General features: G+C 30.9%; 1 protein-coding gene across 20 annotated transcripts in view; it reads right to left on the reverse strand.

The window, feature by feature from the left end:
• CHL1 (cell adhesion molecule L1 like) overlaps positions 1-19,012 on the reverse strand; it is a 273,073-nt gene that overhangs the window by 17,657 nt on the left and 236,404 nt on the right. For all 20 annotated transcript variants that reach the window (XM_074284088.1, XM_074284083.1, XM_074284087.1 and 17 more), the window contains 5 exons: positions 18,859-18,929; positions 7,990-8,212; positions 3,119-3,234; positions 2,789-2,993; positions 1,303-1,425 (listed from right to left, as the gene is read on the reverse strand). In XM_074284088.1, the coding sequence (XP_074140189.1) occupies positions 1,303-1,425; positions 2,789-2,993; positions 3,119-3,234; positions 7,990-8,212; positions 18,859-18,929 (738 nt within the window). The remainder of the gene's footprint in view (positions 1-1,302; positions 1,426-2,788; positions 2,994-3,118; positions 3,235-7,989; positions 8,213-18,858; positions 18,930-19,012) is intronic.

Consider the following 19,012-nt stretch of genomic DNA (forward strand, 5'->3'; position numbering starts at 1 on the left):
AAATTATTGAGTGCCAGGTTGAAGCCTTTACACGTTCTTGACATTCTTTTCCATGATTTTTAAAACCACACTTAGAGAGTAGAGCAATTGTGCAATGTTCTAAAAAACATATCTAGAAACCTGCATCCAAATCCTAGCCTATTAGAATAAATCATGTTGTGAGATTTTTATGAGGACCAGATCTTCATCCTGTCAAACAGTGGAAGAAATATTCTCTTTCATTGGCAATAGTGGATGATTTCTATAGAATTTTTTTTTAATAGGATGAGTCTCTGACACCTTATTCTTACTGTATTTTACATGTGCCTGTAAAATTAAGTGCAAAAAAAAAAAAAGAAGAAGAAGAGGTTTCTTATCTTGGCAAATACCAAACTACCTTAAAACTGATATTGGTGACATAGCCAGTTAGATATCAATGAGCCTCCTATCTTTGATCATCTATCTGCACCATCTATCTGCACCATCTATCTGAACCATCTATCTATATTGTTTCAAAACCATTTCATGTGTACACTACTGAGGTAAGTTTATAACTTGAAATGTGAAGTTTGGGGAGGTTTTTTTGTGTTTGTTTTTTTTTGTTGTTGTTGTTTTGTTTTGTTTTTAGGTTAAGAACAAACTCAACCAAAAAGTTTAGTGTGACCTGTTTTTTGAATGTCGAAGTAGTTTAGTTATTACTTTTTCTTTGTATTTTGGAAGCTTTTAAGTTTATTTAGTTCTCGCTCCTTTTATAGTATGTTCTTAGGATAGAGTCAATAAAGCATTCTTTAAAGTAAAAAAAAAAAAAAAAAAAAAGTTGAAATGTACACTATAATGGTATATGTTTACATAGGTATGCAGCATTATTCAAGTAAACCTCCAAATAAGATAAATTAATATTAAATGATCAAATTAGTTGTACATTGAAATTTAACCAAAATGTGTGGTAATTAAATTAATTAGGGAATAATCTATAATTAGAATTGTCTGTTGTTATTGTGATGTTTGATCATGTCCTCTTTATGACTCCATTGTGCTATGAGATAGCAAAGCCTTCTCTCCTCTACTATCTCTCAAAATCTGTCCAAGTTCAAATTTATTTTTCCCCTAGGAGACTATTTATCCATTTCATCTTCTGCTGTCATCTTTTCATTTTTTTCCTTTACTCTTTCTCAACATCTGTGTCTTTTCCAATGAGTACCATCTTGTTTTGTGGCCAAATAATTACCCAGTTTCTCATTTTATAATATCATCTACTCAAATATATAATATATTCATTACAAAAAAGATTGATTGCAAAAATTCAATTAAATTTCTACTTACTTATCTGATATTGTAAATTGTAGCCAGTTAGGTTGCCATGTGCTTTCTTGGGCAGTCCCCAGGATAAAACAACAGAGTCCTTATCAGCTTTTATAACATTGAGGAAAGTAGGTTGTTCAGGTACTGAAATAAATGAGATCAAGATAAAATTTATGACAAAATTCTAACTATTAAAATACAATGAATTCCTTTATATAGTTCCATTCTTCTGGTGAAATAAGCAATCCTTGGTTTTTCATTTCACATAATATTGCAGCTTCCCTTTGACTCTACTCCTTTGGATCTCTTTTCTCATTGGTCAAACAATCATTCTAACAATCTCCATTTTGGAAAAGAGGAGAGAATAGCCGTCTTTAATTTTCCAGACCTAGCTACTAGGTATTCTCTCCATTAGAAAATTAGCCCCTTCAGCTGAGGGACTACCTTTCTTTTGTTTTTTATTTCTATCCCAAACATAGCACAATGTCACAGTCAGTCCCAAAATTCTTATTGAATGATTTAGACTCACGGAGTAATTTAAAACTAATTTAAATACACCAAATATAGAATATTTATTTATAGAAAATATGCATCAAGTGTTTATTCTGCCATTAGAACTCCAATACTGGTTACTTTAAATTAATTTAAAATAATTTAATTTCATTAGTACTTAACTTATTGGCTTTGTGCTAATAGCAATGAATTTGAAAATTTATCAAGTTTGACAAAAATATTACTTGACTACCAAGGACAAATAAATAGGTAGGAAGATATATTTAGCAGAAATCAGGTCCGTCACATAATCTAATGGAATACAGCTAGCAATTAGAATGCAACTGAGAACATGAGGGGACACCACTCACCCATTGTAGTTGGAGTGGTATATTTTCATTAACTTCTCATATTAGAGACTGTCAAAGGTAACTCTGGAAATACCAGCTACGAAGATTACTTTGAGAGAAAGGATAGCAGTCTTTCTAATTTCACCACCAGGACATAGGTACAATCATATGAATTAGAGATTTCCCTCCTTATACAAAATGGGATCTCTTCACTTATAAGGCCTATTACATGACTTTGTGTGACTTCATGTAGTACATCCCATTCAAAATAGAAAAGAGTGATAGGAATTAGACAAATAATTGCATTAATACAGAGACTACTACATAAGAAATCTCCCTCTCTTCATGAAAATTGGAACTTTCTATGTAAATAAAAGTCTTAGATGTTACTATTTTAAAATTTAAAAAATAGTCCATGATCACCCAGCCAGTATCACCAGAAAACCTTGAATTTAGAATTTCCTAACTTCAAGGCCAGCTTTGTAATCACTATGTCAGGAATATAATTGTACTACATAAATTAAAGAGGTATGTAACTAGTCTAAACAAACCACAAATGATTATGAACACTAATGAGTGATAGATTCGGCTTTATCTAAAAGTATGTTTTCAAAAGATTACACTAAGGGGAGAAGAAATCTCAAATATTTTATTTTTGCTTTTACCTCCTTCTGGAGTTTGAAAAGAAATTGGAATACTTTCTGGCCCAGCACCTTTGGAATTATAGGCTAAGACTGTTAACTTGAATTCACTAAATGGGTCTAGTGAAGGAACCATTCCATAGCTTCTGTCTCCTGCCAGTCTTAAAGTTTTTGTTTCTTTGGGGAATTTCCTCTCATCCAATCTGCTTTTTGTTTTCCACCAATTGATCTGAAATTAAAAAAAAAATGATAATCCATTGCCATTTTTTCTTGCATATAATTGTTGTAACCTATTGAGTCAGTTTTAATTTTAAAAATCAAGAACATTTTTATGCAACTATTAGGAAACAAAACCTGATATCCTCTTAAATGTCCATGTACTCTCTCTTTTGGAATTCTGTCCCAGGTGACATTTATTAGGGTGCTGTTTATAACATTGGCTGATACTGAAGAAGGAGCTGCATCAGGATCTGTAAAGAGATACACATACACACACAAATGTGGTTCCATATCAACATATTGTTATTGCTAAATTTGAATCAAAAAGATTATTCTCAAAAACTATTTCTATATTAGAGTGCAGACAGACATCATGAATATTTCTAAAAAATAAAAATATTTCAAAATTCAAGCTGTTTTCTTTATCACTATTCAAATATTATAATAATGTTAATAAGTATAGCTTTGTACAATAATTTAAATAATATAATAGACCTATGAATGCCATGAGGTTTGATGAATTGTGTCTGTGCTCATTTCCAATGGCACTATACTTTCCTTTAAAAAAATATTTGTTAGGGGCAGCTAGGTAGTACAGTGAATAGAGCACAGCCCTGAAGTCAGGAGGACCTGAGTTAAAATCTGTTCTCATTTAACACTTCTTAGCTGTGTGACCCTGGGCAAGTCACTTAAAACTTAAACTCCAATTGACTCCACACCAAAAAAAAAAAAAAAAAAAAGTCTATTAAACAGTGACAGTTTGGTGGTTCAGTGACTAAAAACACTGAAATTGGAGTTAGGAATATCTGCGTTCAAATTCTCAGGCACTTAGTAGTTCTTTGATGGTGGGGCAATTACAACTCTTTTAAGTAGCATGTACTATACTTAGTTATTTTGACAATCAAATGAGATGATGTATCTATAGTATCCTCCCAACCTTAAAGAATAATATAAGGCTAGTTATAAAAATAATTATTAATATCATAATTCATATTAGTAGGCAACTATTTTAAAACAAAAAAAATTATTCTAGGATATTGGAAACATACACATGTACCATAAACATTTCTATGTGCATATATGTATGCATAGTATAACATGTACATAGATATGGATATATCACATATATAAATATACATGTGCATACATATATGCATTGCTATTTATTACTATATTATGTGTACTATGTATGTATATGTGTGAGAGAAGTTTTAAATAGATCACTGAATGTCATGGAAAAAATTATTGAGTGAGGAGATAACAAGAAAAGGATAAGCCTTTATAATTAAACAAGTATAATCAAACTATCTAATCTGATATCTGCAAAAAAATTTATATGATAGCATTTCATTTATCAAACATTGTTATAAAAGTGTTTTTTATAAATGAATTTTCTAGATAAGAGAAAATTCTCAGGTTCAAATAGAATAAAACTTTAGGTTAATTATTTTTTCAGGATTTTTTCAAAATATACATATATCTTGAAAAAATCTGTATAAATATGTATATATATATACACATATATACATACACACACACATATATATATATATTCTCAGTATATATATATATATATGCATATATATATATATATTCTCTTAAATAGAAAACACTAAACATAATATAAATCTTTGAAGACTTATGCTATGAAAAACCCATTGTATTGACTGCTACTTCCATCTTCTTTTTTTAGTTTTTGCCTTCTTTCTTACTGAAATCTATAGCTTCATATAGTATCATGTTGTCTGTCTCAAACAGGCAAAATCTCATATTTCTCCTAATCTCATATTTCTAATAAACAGTTTATTTTAATCAATTGTGCGTTAGAAAACAAGGTAAGTAAGCTTAAGGGTTTGTTTCCTTCTTTTTTTTTTTTTAATGGGAGAATCAATACTTTGATTCAATATATGATAGTAATAGTGTGAAGGCTTTGCATTGGCTTAGAAGTGTCAAAGTGTATAGAGATATCAAATTGCTTTTCACTCTAAAATGTTTTGCATTAGCTCTTTTGATTCAGGAAAACAATTTTCAGAATTGAAAGGAGTTTCAAAAGTCATCAATCCAATCCATTTCTGAATGATAATTCTATACACAAGAGATATAACCAGTGGTATGTAAGACATTATAACTGGGTCACTAACATCATATAATCTTAATGTACTTTTTTTACTCCTCTTTATAAAACTTTATGTTTATGTCTAGCCAATTCTATCTTATTTGATTCCACTCAGAGTCCTAGTTTGTCAAGCTATTTGTGATTTGAAAATTTGATTTAACTGATAGAGTTAACCTCCAGTAAGAGAACTCCTTCAATCACTGAAGGTCAGTAACTATTTTGAAATAATAGCCTTGCAAATGTTCCTAGGAAACTGAGAACTTAAACAACTTGAATAGGGTCATACAGCCAATGTGTCAAAGGCAGATTAAATTTGCCATCTTACATTTACCCACTCAGGAAAATTGAAAGCTGGATAAAAACACAGAGGGAAAATACACATTCATAAATGCTACACAAATCTTTTGTCTCTGTCTTATTCCAACAGTGTTATAGTCAGTTCAGCAATTAGTATGATAAAACAGTATGCCAAAAGTTTGAAATTAGACTTAGAGGAATCAGTTCAAATCTTTGATCTACAATATAGATGACTTCATATAAACAAGTAAGTAAATAAATGAATGAATACAGAAATGGGACTTCCAGGAGACAAACTAGTTCAATTAAGAAGTAAACCACTATAACTGTCCCATATTCACCTCCAATCATTCCCAAACAAATCCTGGAATGGCAGAACCAGCAAAAAGACAAAGTGAACCAATCTTTGAGCACAAAAAAACTTGGAATATCAGGAGGAAAGGTCTGTCTCACTTGGTTAAAAGGGGAATGCTTCTAGGATAGGAAGAATCCTAGCAAGATAGCTGTGAGTCCCACCTCAGCAAACCAGATCCTGAGCCCCAATGTAGTATAGCAAACAACATGAACATCAGGATCTTCCAAATGCCTCAGCATAGTCAGAAAAATGGGAAGACTTCAGCTTCAAGAACCAAAAAGTGTTGCAACTTATCACTGGGCAAAAAGGCAACGTTCAGTGGCCAGATCTCTACCATATTCAGTGTAGCACCAGGGAAATGCAGAAACACCCCACTGGGCAACCATTATCACTAGAACTCCAGCTCAGGACCTGGAAAACACCAGATTCCTATGTCTTCCAGCAGAGCCAGTCAATCACTCCTATTTTACTCCCTCAGCCAAATACTGGAAATGAGGGTCACAGATGAACTTTTTTTTTTTTTTTTTAACAACCAAATGTAATTCAAAACACAAAGACCCTTTACAAGTACAAAACAATTTACCCAGAAAACTGAATAATTTCAACCTCAGAAATTTTAAGACATCATTACATGGGGGAATGCTGCCTTCTTTTTCTCCAAAAGTTAAAATAGGGTTATTAGTAAAAATAATATCATCTTGTAATCAGATATCAATAAAGATATGGGAAGGAATGAACTGGAAGTTGTGAGACTTGAATTCAAATTGTACCTTTGCTATTTATCATTTCTCTGATATTGGCAAAATCATTTAAACTTCTTGGGGCTTCAGTTTCCTTTCTTATAAAATGAAGAGGCTATACTATGTGGTCTCTGAAGTCCCTTCAAAATTTAAATATATTATCCCATCAATATTGTAGCATATACATAAGTGTTTAAATAGGAAAGCCTCATCTAAGATGAAAATTCTTCTCTGTTTTTATTATAAAACTATACTGAACTAGAGTAATTATAATTAGGTATTATCTTGGGATCCTGACCATTAGTTCCAGTCTAGAAGGTCGAAAATTTACTCTCTTTGTTTTGAGCACCACCTAACAAAGTATTTTCATTAAAAAGTTGTTGACAATATAATTTACTCAAGATTAAAAATTTAATAAACTTTCAAACTGACATTTTTGAAAAGTAAAAAGTTTAATTCCAAAACTATTTAGACAAAACTTTTTTTCTGCTGAGGACATATTTTTCATCTTCAACTTTAGATAATTCCATGTATTGGATTCTAAAATAGATTTTGACTTTCATCACAGATGCCTAAACCTGAAATTACCCCATATTGCTCTTAAGATAGGATTGTATTTCAAAGACACAAAGATTTTGAACTAGAGTTCATCTAGTACAAAACTAGTGATACTACAAATAAGAACAAAGAGGTCCAGAAGAGCTATAAGTATATAAGTATATATATATATATATATATATATATATATATATATATATTCAAATATATATGTAGCAAATCCATATGTACGTATATTCAAATGTATATATATATATATGATGTATATGTATATATATTATATATATGTATAATATATGTAGCAAATTCAGGTAGAATGTAAATTGGAACATGAATCTTCTGAGTTCAAACATAGTAGTCTCTACCAGGAATTATGAGAGACATATATATATATATTTTAATCCAAATTAGAATGTTACAAATGTCAAATATTTTAAGAAGTCATAAGTAAAAGTAACCTTTTGTCCAAGTGATAAAGAATGGTTTTCTTTCACTCAATCTTCAATTTGTCGCAAAAAGTAAGATACATGATCAATCTTTTCTATATGTATGCATAATTTACTCTGTGCATATTATTGTGCTCAGCAGATACTATAGCATCTTTTTTTTTTAATTTTGTACCCTCTCCAACTAGATTTCAAATGTTTTATAATAAGATCTATCCTACTTCTTCTGTTTTTGATTTCTTAACAATGTGTTTCTTCCCCTAATTTCTTTTAGGACAGTGACTGTATTTCTTTCTGATTGTATTTGTTTTGCTAGTATCTAACATAAAGTGAGTACTTAATGTAAGCTTGTTGGTTGTCTGATTTTTGTACCTTGAATACAGTGATCAGGGCAGTGTTTTGGACAAAACAGGCATTCAGTAAATTACCATTTATTAATGATGTTAAAACATTATTGAGATATTTCAAATTAGTTTTGAAAAAAGGTCACTTACAGTCTTCTCCTGAATACACAGTTATAGTCTGAGGCTCAGGCCCAGAACCTAATTGATTGATTGCTTGAACTTTGACATCATAAGGAGTAAAGACAGATGAGGTCATCACTCGTAAGGTATTATCTGTAGCCAATTCATCAGACCATTCTGAAGGAACTCCTTGTTGTCTCCATGACACTCGATACTCTAATCCTGGTCCATTTCTTTCCATGGATTTCAGTGGCTATGAAAAGAATCAAGAAATGCACTGTCATCTTTAATGAAACAATTATAAAGCTGCATTTTAAGAGTTAAGAAGTATGGTAAAGAGGAGGAAAAGTTAACTTCAAAAGACAGTAAGTCTCACTTCCAATGCCTCTGAGGTATATTGACTATGTGTCCCTGAAAAAGTCATTTAATCCCACAAGGTATGGAATGTGTGTGTGTGTGGGGGGGGTAAAATGGAGCTTTTATTAGGGAGCTTCCTAAACAAGCTTAAAACTCTTTTTTAACTTTTTTTTGAGTAAACATGATTAATGGAAATTCAATTAATAGCTTATTACATTGAGACAATTAGAAACAAGGTATGTTGAACTAAAGTTCTGTCTTAGACCTATTTTTCTCTCTTTTTTCTCTAATTTGTAATCTCATTAACTGTGATTGTCTCAATTAAAATTTTAGTAACAATTTCCAAATCTTTGTATCTAGTCCCACATAATCAACTATTTATTAGACATTTTGACACAGAAGCTTCTCAGAATCATTGTAGGTTCAAAACAAAATTCATTACCTTTTCCCCAAAACCCACTGTTGTTCTGTGTATCATTATGTCTCCCAACATCACTACCCTTACCCAAAGATCCATGCACATAACTTCCAAGTCATGCTCCAATCTTTACTCTCAATGGTCCTACTTATCCAATATGCTGACAGAACATTTTTACGTTCTTTCTATTTTTACCATATTACTCATATGTGTTCCCTTTCTTTCTACTCACATAGCCACAATCCTATTTTAGGTCCTCATCATCTCTCTACTGGGATATTGCAATATCTTTTTCATTGATCTCTTTGCTTTGTTTCTCTCCACTCCAATCCACTCTATACACAACTCCCAGAGATTTTCTTCAAGTATAATTCTAACTAGATTACTTCCTGGCTCCATTCAATAAACTATTACTTCTATTTATAAATAAAATATTAATTATTCTCTTCACAATCTGGCCTCTTTATTTTACAGCTTCCTTATACATTACTATCTTTGAGACATTCTATTGTCAAGTTGCACTGACCAACTTGTGTTTTGCTTTGTTTCTCAAATATATGAGCAAATCTTTACACTGGCTGACCCCAAGGATGGAATCCATTGCCTCTTCATCTCAGTTTTTTAGTATTGATCAATTCCTTTTAGATTGTCTTCAAGTGTTACTTTCTATGGGAAAGCTTTCCTAGCTCTTCTTACTGCTAATTTGCCTTCTGGATACTTTATATACTTTCCTTCATATATATTTTCAATGTAACTTTCATATACCTATATATAATAGTTATAATTTTGTATTTTCATTAGATTACAAATTCTCCAAGAAAGAATTTTCCATCTTCTGTTTTGTTTTCTTAATGTTTAGAAAAAAAAACAGTAGGTTCATAATAAATGCTTAATGGCTGCTGTTGATTGACTTTTAAACAGTTCTAGAAGACAAGTAAATTTAAAGCCATTTGCTTAGAAAGCTTAAACTTCAAATGCTTCATCCTCCAAAGGTTCTTCTTATTCTTTCAAGGATTTCACCTGCCAATATGGATGAATTGCTATCAAGTACATTATAGAATTTGGCTTAAGATGTCATGCTATCCTCTAACAAACTTGTAACACAACCAAAAATGATTAAAAAATATACTTCTTGATTTAAATATTATTTTCCATACAATTAGAGCTCATAACTAAAACAAAACAAACAAACAAAAAACAATACTAACAACAGCTATATTGCCTATATTGAAAAAATAATGACCAAGTAAACCGAAAGAAAAGAAATAGGAATACCAAACTATTTATTAATCTTAAAATTCTCCTTTTCTTCCTTAGAGTTAAGACCTTTAATTCTTCCTCTAATTTACAGAGCTTCAGTACTAACACATGGTTCCTTATGCTAGGAATTAAAATCCCCTGAAGCCATTCTCAGCCATAGAAATGTAATTTCAACCATCTTTATTTAGCTATTGAAATAATTCCCTAGAGGATTTTAGCTACCTTCTTTCCAAAGTCTAACTCATCCTTCCACATGACTTAGTAAAAAAAAAAAAAAAAAAAATACATTCAAGAATCACTTTTTCTGTAACTTTTAAGTCTGAAGAGTTTTTGTTAACCTAGTTTTTCCTGCTGCCTATCTTCTTTGAAGTCAGAAGTTTTGAAAATACTAATTCGCATTATTATTATTTAACTTTCTACATTATATTCCATAAATACAGTCACATCCTTAGTGATGGTCTAGGCAAATCTCCAGCACATTGACATGTGCAGGTGTATGTGTGCATGTGTGTGTGTGTCTGTATCTGTGAGTGTGTTTAAAAAGAAATTTATTTTTTTAATGTAATATATATTTGAAAGCACATCTAAGGGAAAATAAAATTCAATTTTAAAACAGAGATATAATTTCACAAGAGCAAGACTAAACAGAAAAACAAATTTTTATTCAATTTTCTGCTAATAAATTATATGCCTTCATGTGATAGACAGTATTGTCCAACAATTCCAAATGAGAATATGAAAGCAACAGGTACATTAGCAAAAGGCCCTGATATGTTCTATTTCAATAAAATATATTAAAATATATATGCTGTCTTATAAAATTCAACTACATAATTTCAATTTCTGGGTTGGGAAGAAATATCCATAAATTGTATTTATTATAATAGTCCTGAAAAGCTGGCTTCTGCTTCTAGATAATATGATAATATTCTAGGATCTAAATGATGCTATATTGTTTATGAAAGTGAACTTCCCTGATTTAATCAAAATTTTTTGTTCTACACTCCAAAAATTTACTTTGTATTTTTAATCTTTTAGAATTGTACAGAGACTGAATGTAAATCAACACATGCTCTGTTCACTTTTTTTCCCCCATTTTTCTTTTTTTTTTTTTCCTTCTCTCATGGTTTTCCCATTTTGTTCTGATTTTCTGTCCTCACATGATTCATAAATAAATGCATATTTAAAAAATTAATATTTGTGTATAACCAGAAAAAAGAAAACAATAAAAAGTAAAATAAAATAAAATGATAGCTGGGAGTAAATGTGCCCAGAAATCCCTTAAGGTGGTTAATATAGGCCTGTAGTCTCTGCTGCAGTAAGATTTCATGTTTACCTTTGAAATTATCTAATCGAGATTTGTAAAATAAAAGCTCAAGGCCCACATAGTCCAAATGTGGCTTTGATCAAATTAAAATGTAATAGGGAAATGATTGACAAAGTTAATAAATACAATACATCACAGGTAATGTGAATTTATGATTTTTCAGTCAATATGTTACAGCTGTTTCTTTTTAACTTTGACACAATTAATCTAGAACAATGCAATTCTCTCATACAGATGAAGTAATTGAGACCCAGAGAGGTCCCGTGACCTTTTTCTCAACTCACATGCATAATAAAAGGAAGATCTAGGCATTAAACCCAATTTCCTCTGAGTCCAAATGCAGCACTGTTTTCCATTCACCACAATCTAACCCCAAGATCAAATGAGTTCATGTACTTAAAGTGTTTTGCAAAATTTAAAGAATATGAAATGGGAGGAATAATTAGTGTGATTGTTTAGATTCTTTTTGCTAGGGAATGTATGGTTCTTTAAAGCAGGGGCTATGATAAACACACATGTAGACAGGTAGATATACAACTAGATATGTACACATTTATGTATTATGTATTTATTTATGTACTTCTATGTATGTATATAGTTTTTTATACGTCATTTACCACATAGTAGCTACTTAATACACTTGAATTGATCTGACCTGAATTAAACTAAAATAAACAAGCAAAGTACTTACTAGAGTCAGAGGATCTCAGTTCAACTCCCACCTTTGACACATATCACCTTTTATGATCTTGGGTAAGTGATAACCTCAGTTTCCACTTCCACAAAATGAAAAAGTAGGAGAAGAGGACTTCTGTGGCTAATTTCAGATCTAGATCTGTGATTCTATTGTAATGGAAGTTTGCTGTCCCAGAGTTGCATTGTTTTATGATCCTACTAATTAAGCCAGCAAAATATTTTAAGGATATTAACTATGTTTCAGTAAGAATCAAAACTATGATCTCAATTAAATAGAGTTTAAAGAAATCACTTCAAGCCTATGTTTACAACTGAATGAATAATTTTACTCATTGATAAAACAGAGCTGGCATTTGCCCCTGGCAATGTCTCTATTTGTATTCAGTGGGAATTTTTGCCCCAGGAAATCTCTGAGTATAAGAATGGCAAAATTCATCTGGGATTCAGGAATGCACAGATAAATGTTGCTATTTGGAGAGCTGGCTGAAAGTTTTTATACAAACAAAAGTCCATTATTTTAAATATCTTTATCTCAGAACAGTTAGAGGAATGACATTTTGCCATATGTCATTTTCTCTCATGATGATGCTCATACTTTCTAGAACATAGAGAGATATAGATATATATCTAGGGGTATAGATACAGATATATAGAGATGTGCATTACGTACTATACATAATGTATATGTATATATATATATGTATATATGTATACATATATATACATATATATATGCATATGTATGTTTCATACATCTATATACAAGTTTTATATCTATCGAACCAACTAGATATAGATTAACAAACTTAATTGTATCATTATGGGCTAGCTGAACCTATTCTTTCCAGATTATATAATAAGGCTTGTTATTTGGCACTCAATGTATTTCCAAAATAGCTACATTTTTCTTCAGTAAGTTTCTAGTCCAGAGATCAAAGTTAGGGAGGAAGGTCAGGGGGAGAGAAGCAAGGAGAAAGGCCAACCTCTGTCCAGGTAGCTCTCCTCTGGCATCAGGAATATAAAGGACATGACAATAATACACTTCACACAATATCTTTGCAAATTAGACAGAAATTGTCATTAAATTCTTAGTACAGATAGAGAAATTCAGGCCTTTAGGGCTGTTATTTGACCAGTATTATATGCTTATATGAGTTGTAGAACTCAATATTTCTTGACATTTTAAATCTTTTTGGGCCCTTTAAAGTAAAAACACCAGACTTTTGAAAATAGTTCAGTGATGGAGTTCCAAAGGAGTATGAGTAGTGTCCTGTTAAATCCTAATTATTTAGCAAGCAAATAGTCTAATTAAATTGTATAATTGTCTAAGTTTTCAAATGATATATTTTTATTCATTTGTTTATGTATTAGAATATGTTCATTGGTTTATGTATTGGAACAATGACTACTACTTTTAAGACCCTTGAAAATGAGTGGTAATTCAAGATTCTATTGCATTTGAAAAATTATCATTTAAATGATAACTGTGGGTAAAAAAAAATAGCTGTATTGTAATTTAAAATTTTAGCATAAATCTGATTTTCAGTCAAATCATGTTTAATATTCAACATTCTTGCCTGAAAGGCTGAAGTCAAATGTCCTTCTTGTCTGTTAAATCTAAAATGAGAAAATGATCGTTTTATGTTAATTTATCTTCTATTTCTTCAATTGACTGATTCATTTAAAAAATCCCATTAAATCCAACACAACTTTTTACCATTAACTTTATAATTATTCATTTGACTTTACATTCTCTTGCATTTAGCCTCTTCTAGACTATTAATGGCAGATATATATATATATATATATATATATATATATATATATATATATATATATATATATATATATATATGAGGAATAGGGTCTATATAAAGCCTCAGAACCTCACTGGTCCAATCCTCTCACTTTACAAAAGAGAAAATTGAGTTTCAGCTTGGTTAGGGAATTCTCTGAGGTCACATAGGAAGTAACCATCAAAGATAGAAAATTAATCCAGATCTTTTGACTCTAAAGATAGTACTCTTTTTCACTCTATAATGATGCTATGAATTTTTATTTCTTAATTAGTTAAAGGTGGAATATATAGAAGATGGTATAGTAAACAGAATCTATCTTAATCAGCTCAAGTCAACAACATTTATTAAACAGCAAACATAGCAAGAATCATGGTAGGTAGTAAGGATACAATTTGAAAGCCAAATAGCACCTATCCTCAAGGAGTTAACAATTATAAATATAGAGAAAATTAGTATGTAATTGTAAATAACTTTAAAATTAGGTATATTTGGTTGGATGACAAGACTCAAGAGGTTGTCATTTTTATGTCAGATTCAACTTAGTAAGTGATTTCCATTGTGGTAGCACCTTAGGATCTATACTTGATATCGTGCTGTTTAAAATTTTTCAGTGATGTTAATGAAAATATAGCTGGTATATATCCAGTTTTCATGCAAGTTTAAACTGAGAAAGGATGTGACCATGAAGGGTGACCCAAAGTGCACCAGACAGGTTAAAGCAAGGAACTAAGACTCAAAGATGTAATTCAAAGTCATATCTTTGGGTTCAAATACTCAGCTATAAAAGTAAAGGACAGGCAATAAACTTAGAAATTATATCCATGAATGTCATCATCAATATTACTATAACAGTATTATTAGTAAAACTTATTATAGTTAACAATAGCTAGCACTTAATAGCTAGCTTTAATGCTTTACCTATATTATTCCATTTGGCCCTCATAATAACTCTGAAAGACAAATTCTATTACCATCCCTATTTCATAGTTAAGAAAATAGAAACAAAGTGAGGTTTTTCTGACTCTAGACCTGGTACTCTATCTACTCTATCTACCCTATGTAATTATTATTAATAGTAATCCTAATACCTAGCATTTACATAAAGATTTTAAAGCCTTTCTAGTACCTTTTTTTAAATTTGATCCTCACAAGTATGCTATAAGTAGATTCTATTATTATACCCATTTTACAGAAGGAAAATTAGAAAGGTTAAGTGGCTTGTCTGAAATTATACACTAGTAAGTATCTAAGGCAAAACTCAGGCTCCAAGTATTGGCTCCAAGAACTCTGCCCAAGCAGCCAACACATGTTTCATATACAGAAAGTTAATATGAATTTGGTAAGATAATCAAAATAAGCTAATACAGTATTAGCCTAGCAGAAACAGAATGAAATATTATGACAGATTTCCTGTACTCTAGATTGGACTGCAGCTGATGCATCACTGGGATCAATTTTCAAAATAAGTAGGATTAAGCTCAAATAGAGAAGAAAGACTCAAATGATGAAGATATTGGAAACCAAGACATGGTCAGTTGAACATATTAGAAATGTTGAGCTTGGAAAACAAGAGTAAGAAGGTCTATGGTAACCATTTGAAAGCTGAGCAAAAAGGAAAGAATTTACTCTGGTTCTGCTGGGACACTGAAGATACAACTTGGAGTAGAAGAGGTAATCTTTGATTTAATATAAGTTATAAAATAATAATTGAAGATTGCCAAAAATAGAAAAGACTACTTCAAAATAAATATGATTGCTCATGTCATCTGAATGACCAATCACTAGGAGTGGGATGGTGTTTAAGTATGGATTTGGATTCTGAATCCTTGAGATCCTTCCAATTTGGAAAAATCTGACCAAGGGAGGAGACTAAAAACTTTCCTCATTGTTTCTTCTTTTTGTGACAGTAGATCCTGTTGTTATGAGAATCCAAGAATGAAAATACTTGCTAACCTCCTTCCCAGAGGAATGATTAGGATTAAAGACATAATGTTTACAAAACATTTTGCTTTCCCAACAAACTATCATATTATTACAAATATTGCAATTTGACTAATTAGAATTTCCACTCTTCAGAACTTTAGCAGTTGGTTGAGATTAGTGCTGGACTGAGACACACTCTAAAGGAATTAAAGAAAGCTAAGGTTTCTTTCAAATATACAATTTAAGCTCTTGTCAAGAAAGAATAACATCTGCTGTGCTACTCTCAGCATAGCCCAGGGAATAAAACACATTTTAAAGCATTTTTTTAAATATCCAAATTTGAAACATTTAATTGTTACTACTTTCTAAATCCTGATACAATATGGCACACTGAAACTAGAGAATAATGGGAAAATATGCTTATTTATCTTTATGTTATTAAATTCTCATTTAATTTTGAAATTATGAATTCAGATCAATAGCTGTTAAAAGGCAAAGTTCACAAATATTTTAAAAATTATATTTGGAAATATATGTATCTATGTGTGTGTACACACATAGACAAGTAGCCAAGTACATTATAGAACTCTATGATGGTGAACTTGCTTTGGAGCCAAGAGTCAGAAAATTCCCTACAATGATTATTAATTAAATATGTTCAAAATATAGAAAAAGAGATCCCCTCTATGTTCATGTAAAACATTAATGAAAGATACTGAAAAAGAGAGCTTTATATCTAATGGATACCAGTGTATTGGTGCCTGGTCAATGGGAGAGCTTAATTCTCAGAAGATGTGCAGCTATGTGGCACAAACTTTTGTTTTCTTTAGTCTTTAACTGAAAATAGCATTCAATTTTGTGGTAGGTATGAAAATATATTAGGAATTCACTGTGAGAACTTTTAGGTTCTCCTTTTTAAACAGAGATCTAAAGGCAGTCTGCCTGGTTTTCAAAGAGAATCTCCATTGTTTTAGGGACCATAATTTATGTATATTTTGTGTCCTATGTCTCGTGATATTTTGTCAGTCCCACTTAAGAAGGTCTTATGCCTTGAGTTAATCATCAAGTAGTTTTCACTTAGAAAAGTAGAATTTTCACTTGGATTGAAGAAATTATTTTCAGTTCTCCCTCAACTGCTTAATTCTAGTGTGGAATTCTATCACAGTGTTTGCATATGGTAGACATATAATAAATACTTGTTCATTGTCCTCTTTTTTCTTCCTCTTTGGATTGAGATAGAGACTGGTTTCTTTCTGAGATATTTCTTTCTTTCTTATCTTTTTAATGTTATTCAGGATTGAACTCACTCTGGGAATGTGAATAAAGAGCTAGAAGTGAAGGGCCTTAATGGAACCATGAAAAGACCACTTATCCCAGATTCACCATGATCTAATTTGCAAATACCTAGGACAATCAGCTAATTTTCTGACCTGAGGTTAAGAGGTATGACTGCCAGTTCACCTGAGGTCCTATTATTGATTGATTGATTGATTGATATCCCTTGTGGAAGCATTCCATATCATTTGGGAATTTGACCAACTTTCTTTCTGAAATAAGAATCTTTGTGGTTTTCATAGTATGTTTTTTTTTTTCTTTATTATCTTTGATCAATGACTTTGAAAAAGATTCTTAGAGGGTTAAGATAATGGGTTATGAAATAAAGCAGTAATCTTTAATGAAAATTATAAATTATTTTTTTCTTTACTATCTAGATAACTATATAATTCTAATTTTTTTTTTTTTTAGAGATACATACCTATGTTGTCATATGATATTGAGTGATCTGAGATATTTCCTATATGGTCATGGGAAAAAGCTTATGCCTCTGTTCCAAACTGGTAATATAGACAGTACACCATAAGTTTATAAACTTTTATCCTCAATTCTTCACTCTCTACTCTCTTATCAACCCACATATCCAATCAATTGTCAATTCTTTTTTTTTTTTTCATCTCAATGGTATTTCTTCTCTTATACTCTCTAATGATACAGTTATCACTTTAGTGCAAGCCCCCATCACTTTGTCTGTATTGTTTCAATAGCTATCTAATTAATCTACCTTCCTCCAGTTTCTTCCCATTAGACATAACTTCAACACTATTGTCTGGCACCTGATGGCCTTCACATTTTACCTCTACATCTTTCCCTAATTATATTAATACTCTTTGTATGTTCCTAATCCTAACAAAACTATTTTGTTTTTGTTTCCCAGATACGATTTTCATCTTCCACCATGATTTTTTTTTGCACAAGCTCCTTTGAAAATTCTCTCCTTTCTCATATCTACCTTATGGAATCTTTAACAGCCCTCAATCAGGAGTCATATCCTCTCAGATTTCCTTAGTTCTCCATCAAACTCCTTTTTCTTTATTATATGTATATATCTTTATTATTATATTATATTGTATATTATATATAATATAAAATTATGTATTATATATAATATAATTGTAACATAATATATTATATTGTGTATGTTGTGTTCCTCCCTCCACCCCACCAGGTGAATATAAGATGTTTGATGTCAGGGACTATGTGTATACTCCAGAACTATGAATATTTTTTGGCATTTGGTCAATTGATCGATCAGAAATACAATTCATATTTCTTAAGTCCTGATATGTGCTAAACATCATGAGTACAAGGATAAAAGTTAGACAATACCTGATCTCAAGCTGTGTAATCTTATTCTAGAAAATATAACATGTATACATATAAAAATGTATACAAAATAAATAGAGAATAAACTTTTGCTGTTGCTTTTTTTTTTCAGTTGTGTCTAAATCTTTGTAATCCCATTTGGGATTTTCTTGGCAAAGCTAAGGAAATACTTAGCCATTTCCTTCTCTTACATATGAGGAAGCTGAGGAAAATAGGTAAGTGGTCCAGATTTAAACAACTAGTAAGTGTATAAGGCCAGATTTGAATTCAGGAAGATGATTCATTCTGAACTCAGACCTGAGGCTCTGTCTACTCTGTCATCTTGCTGTTCTATTTAGAGTAAATAGGAGCACTCAATCACTCCACCAGAATTATCAACATGCTACTGTTTTCAGTGTCTTAAAAGACAAAAAAAGAAACAAACAATAATAAACCAAAAAAAAAAAAATCATATTTACCTCCCATTTGATAAACATTTCCTTGGGTTGAGAAGCTTCAACTCTTATGTTTTCTGGGTTCTTATCTGGAGCTAGAAAATTACATACACTTAAAATTATCTTTTCATTCATCATTTGATAATTTATATAAGAATCACTTCAAACTTACCATAAT

Source organism: Sminthopsis crassicaudata, chromosome 1, assembly GCF_048593235.1.
Source record: "Sminthopsis crassicaudata isolate SCR6 chromosome 1, ASM4859323v1, whole genome shotgun sequence".
NCBI lineage: Eukaryota > Metazoa > Chordata > Mammalia > Dasyuromorphia > Dasyuridae > Sminthopsis > Sminthopsis crassicaudata.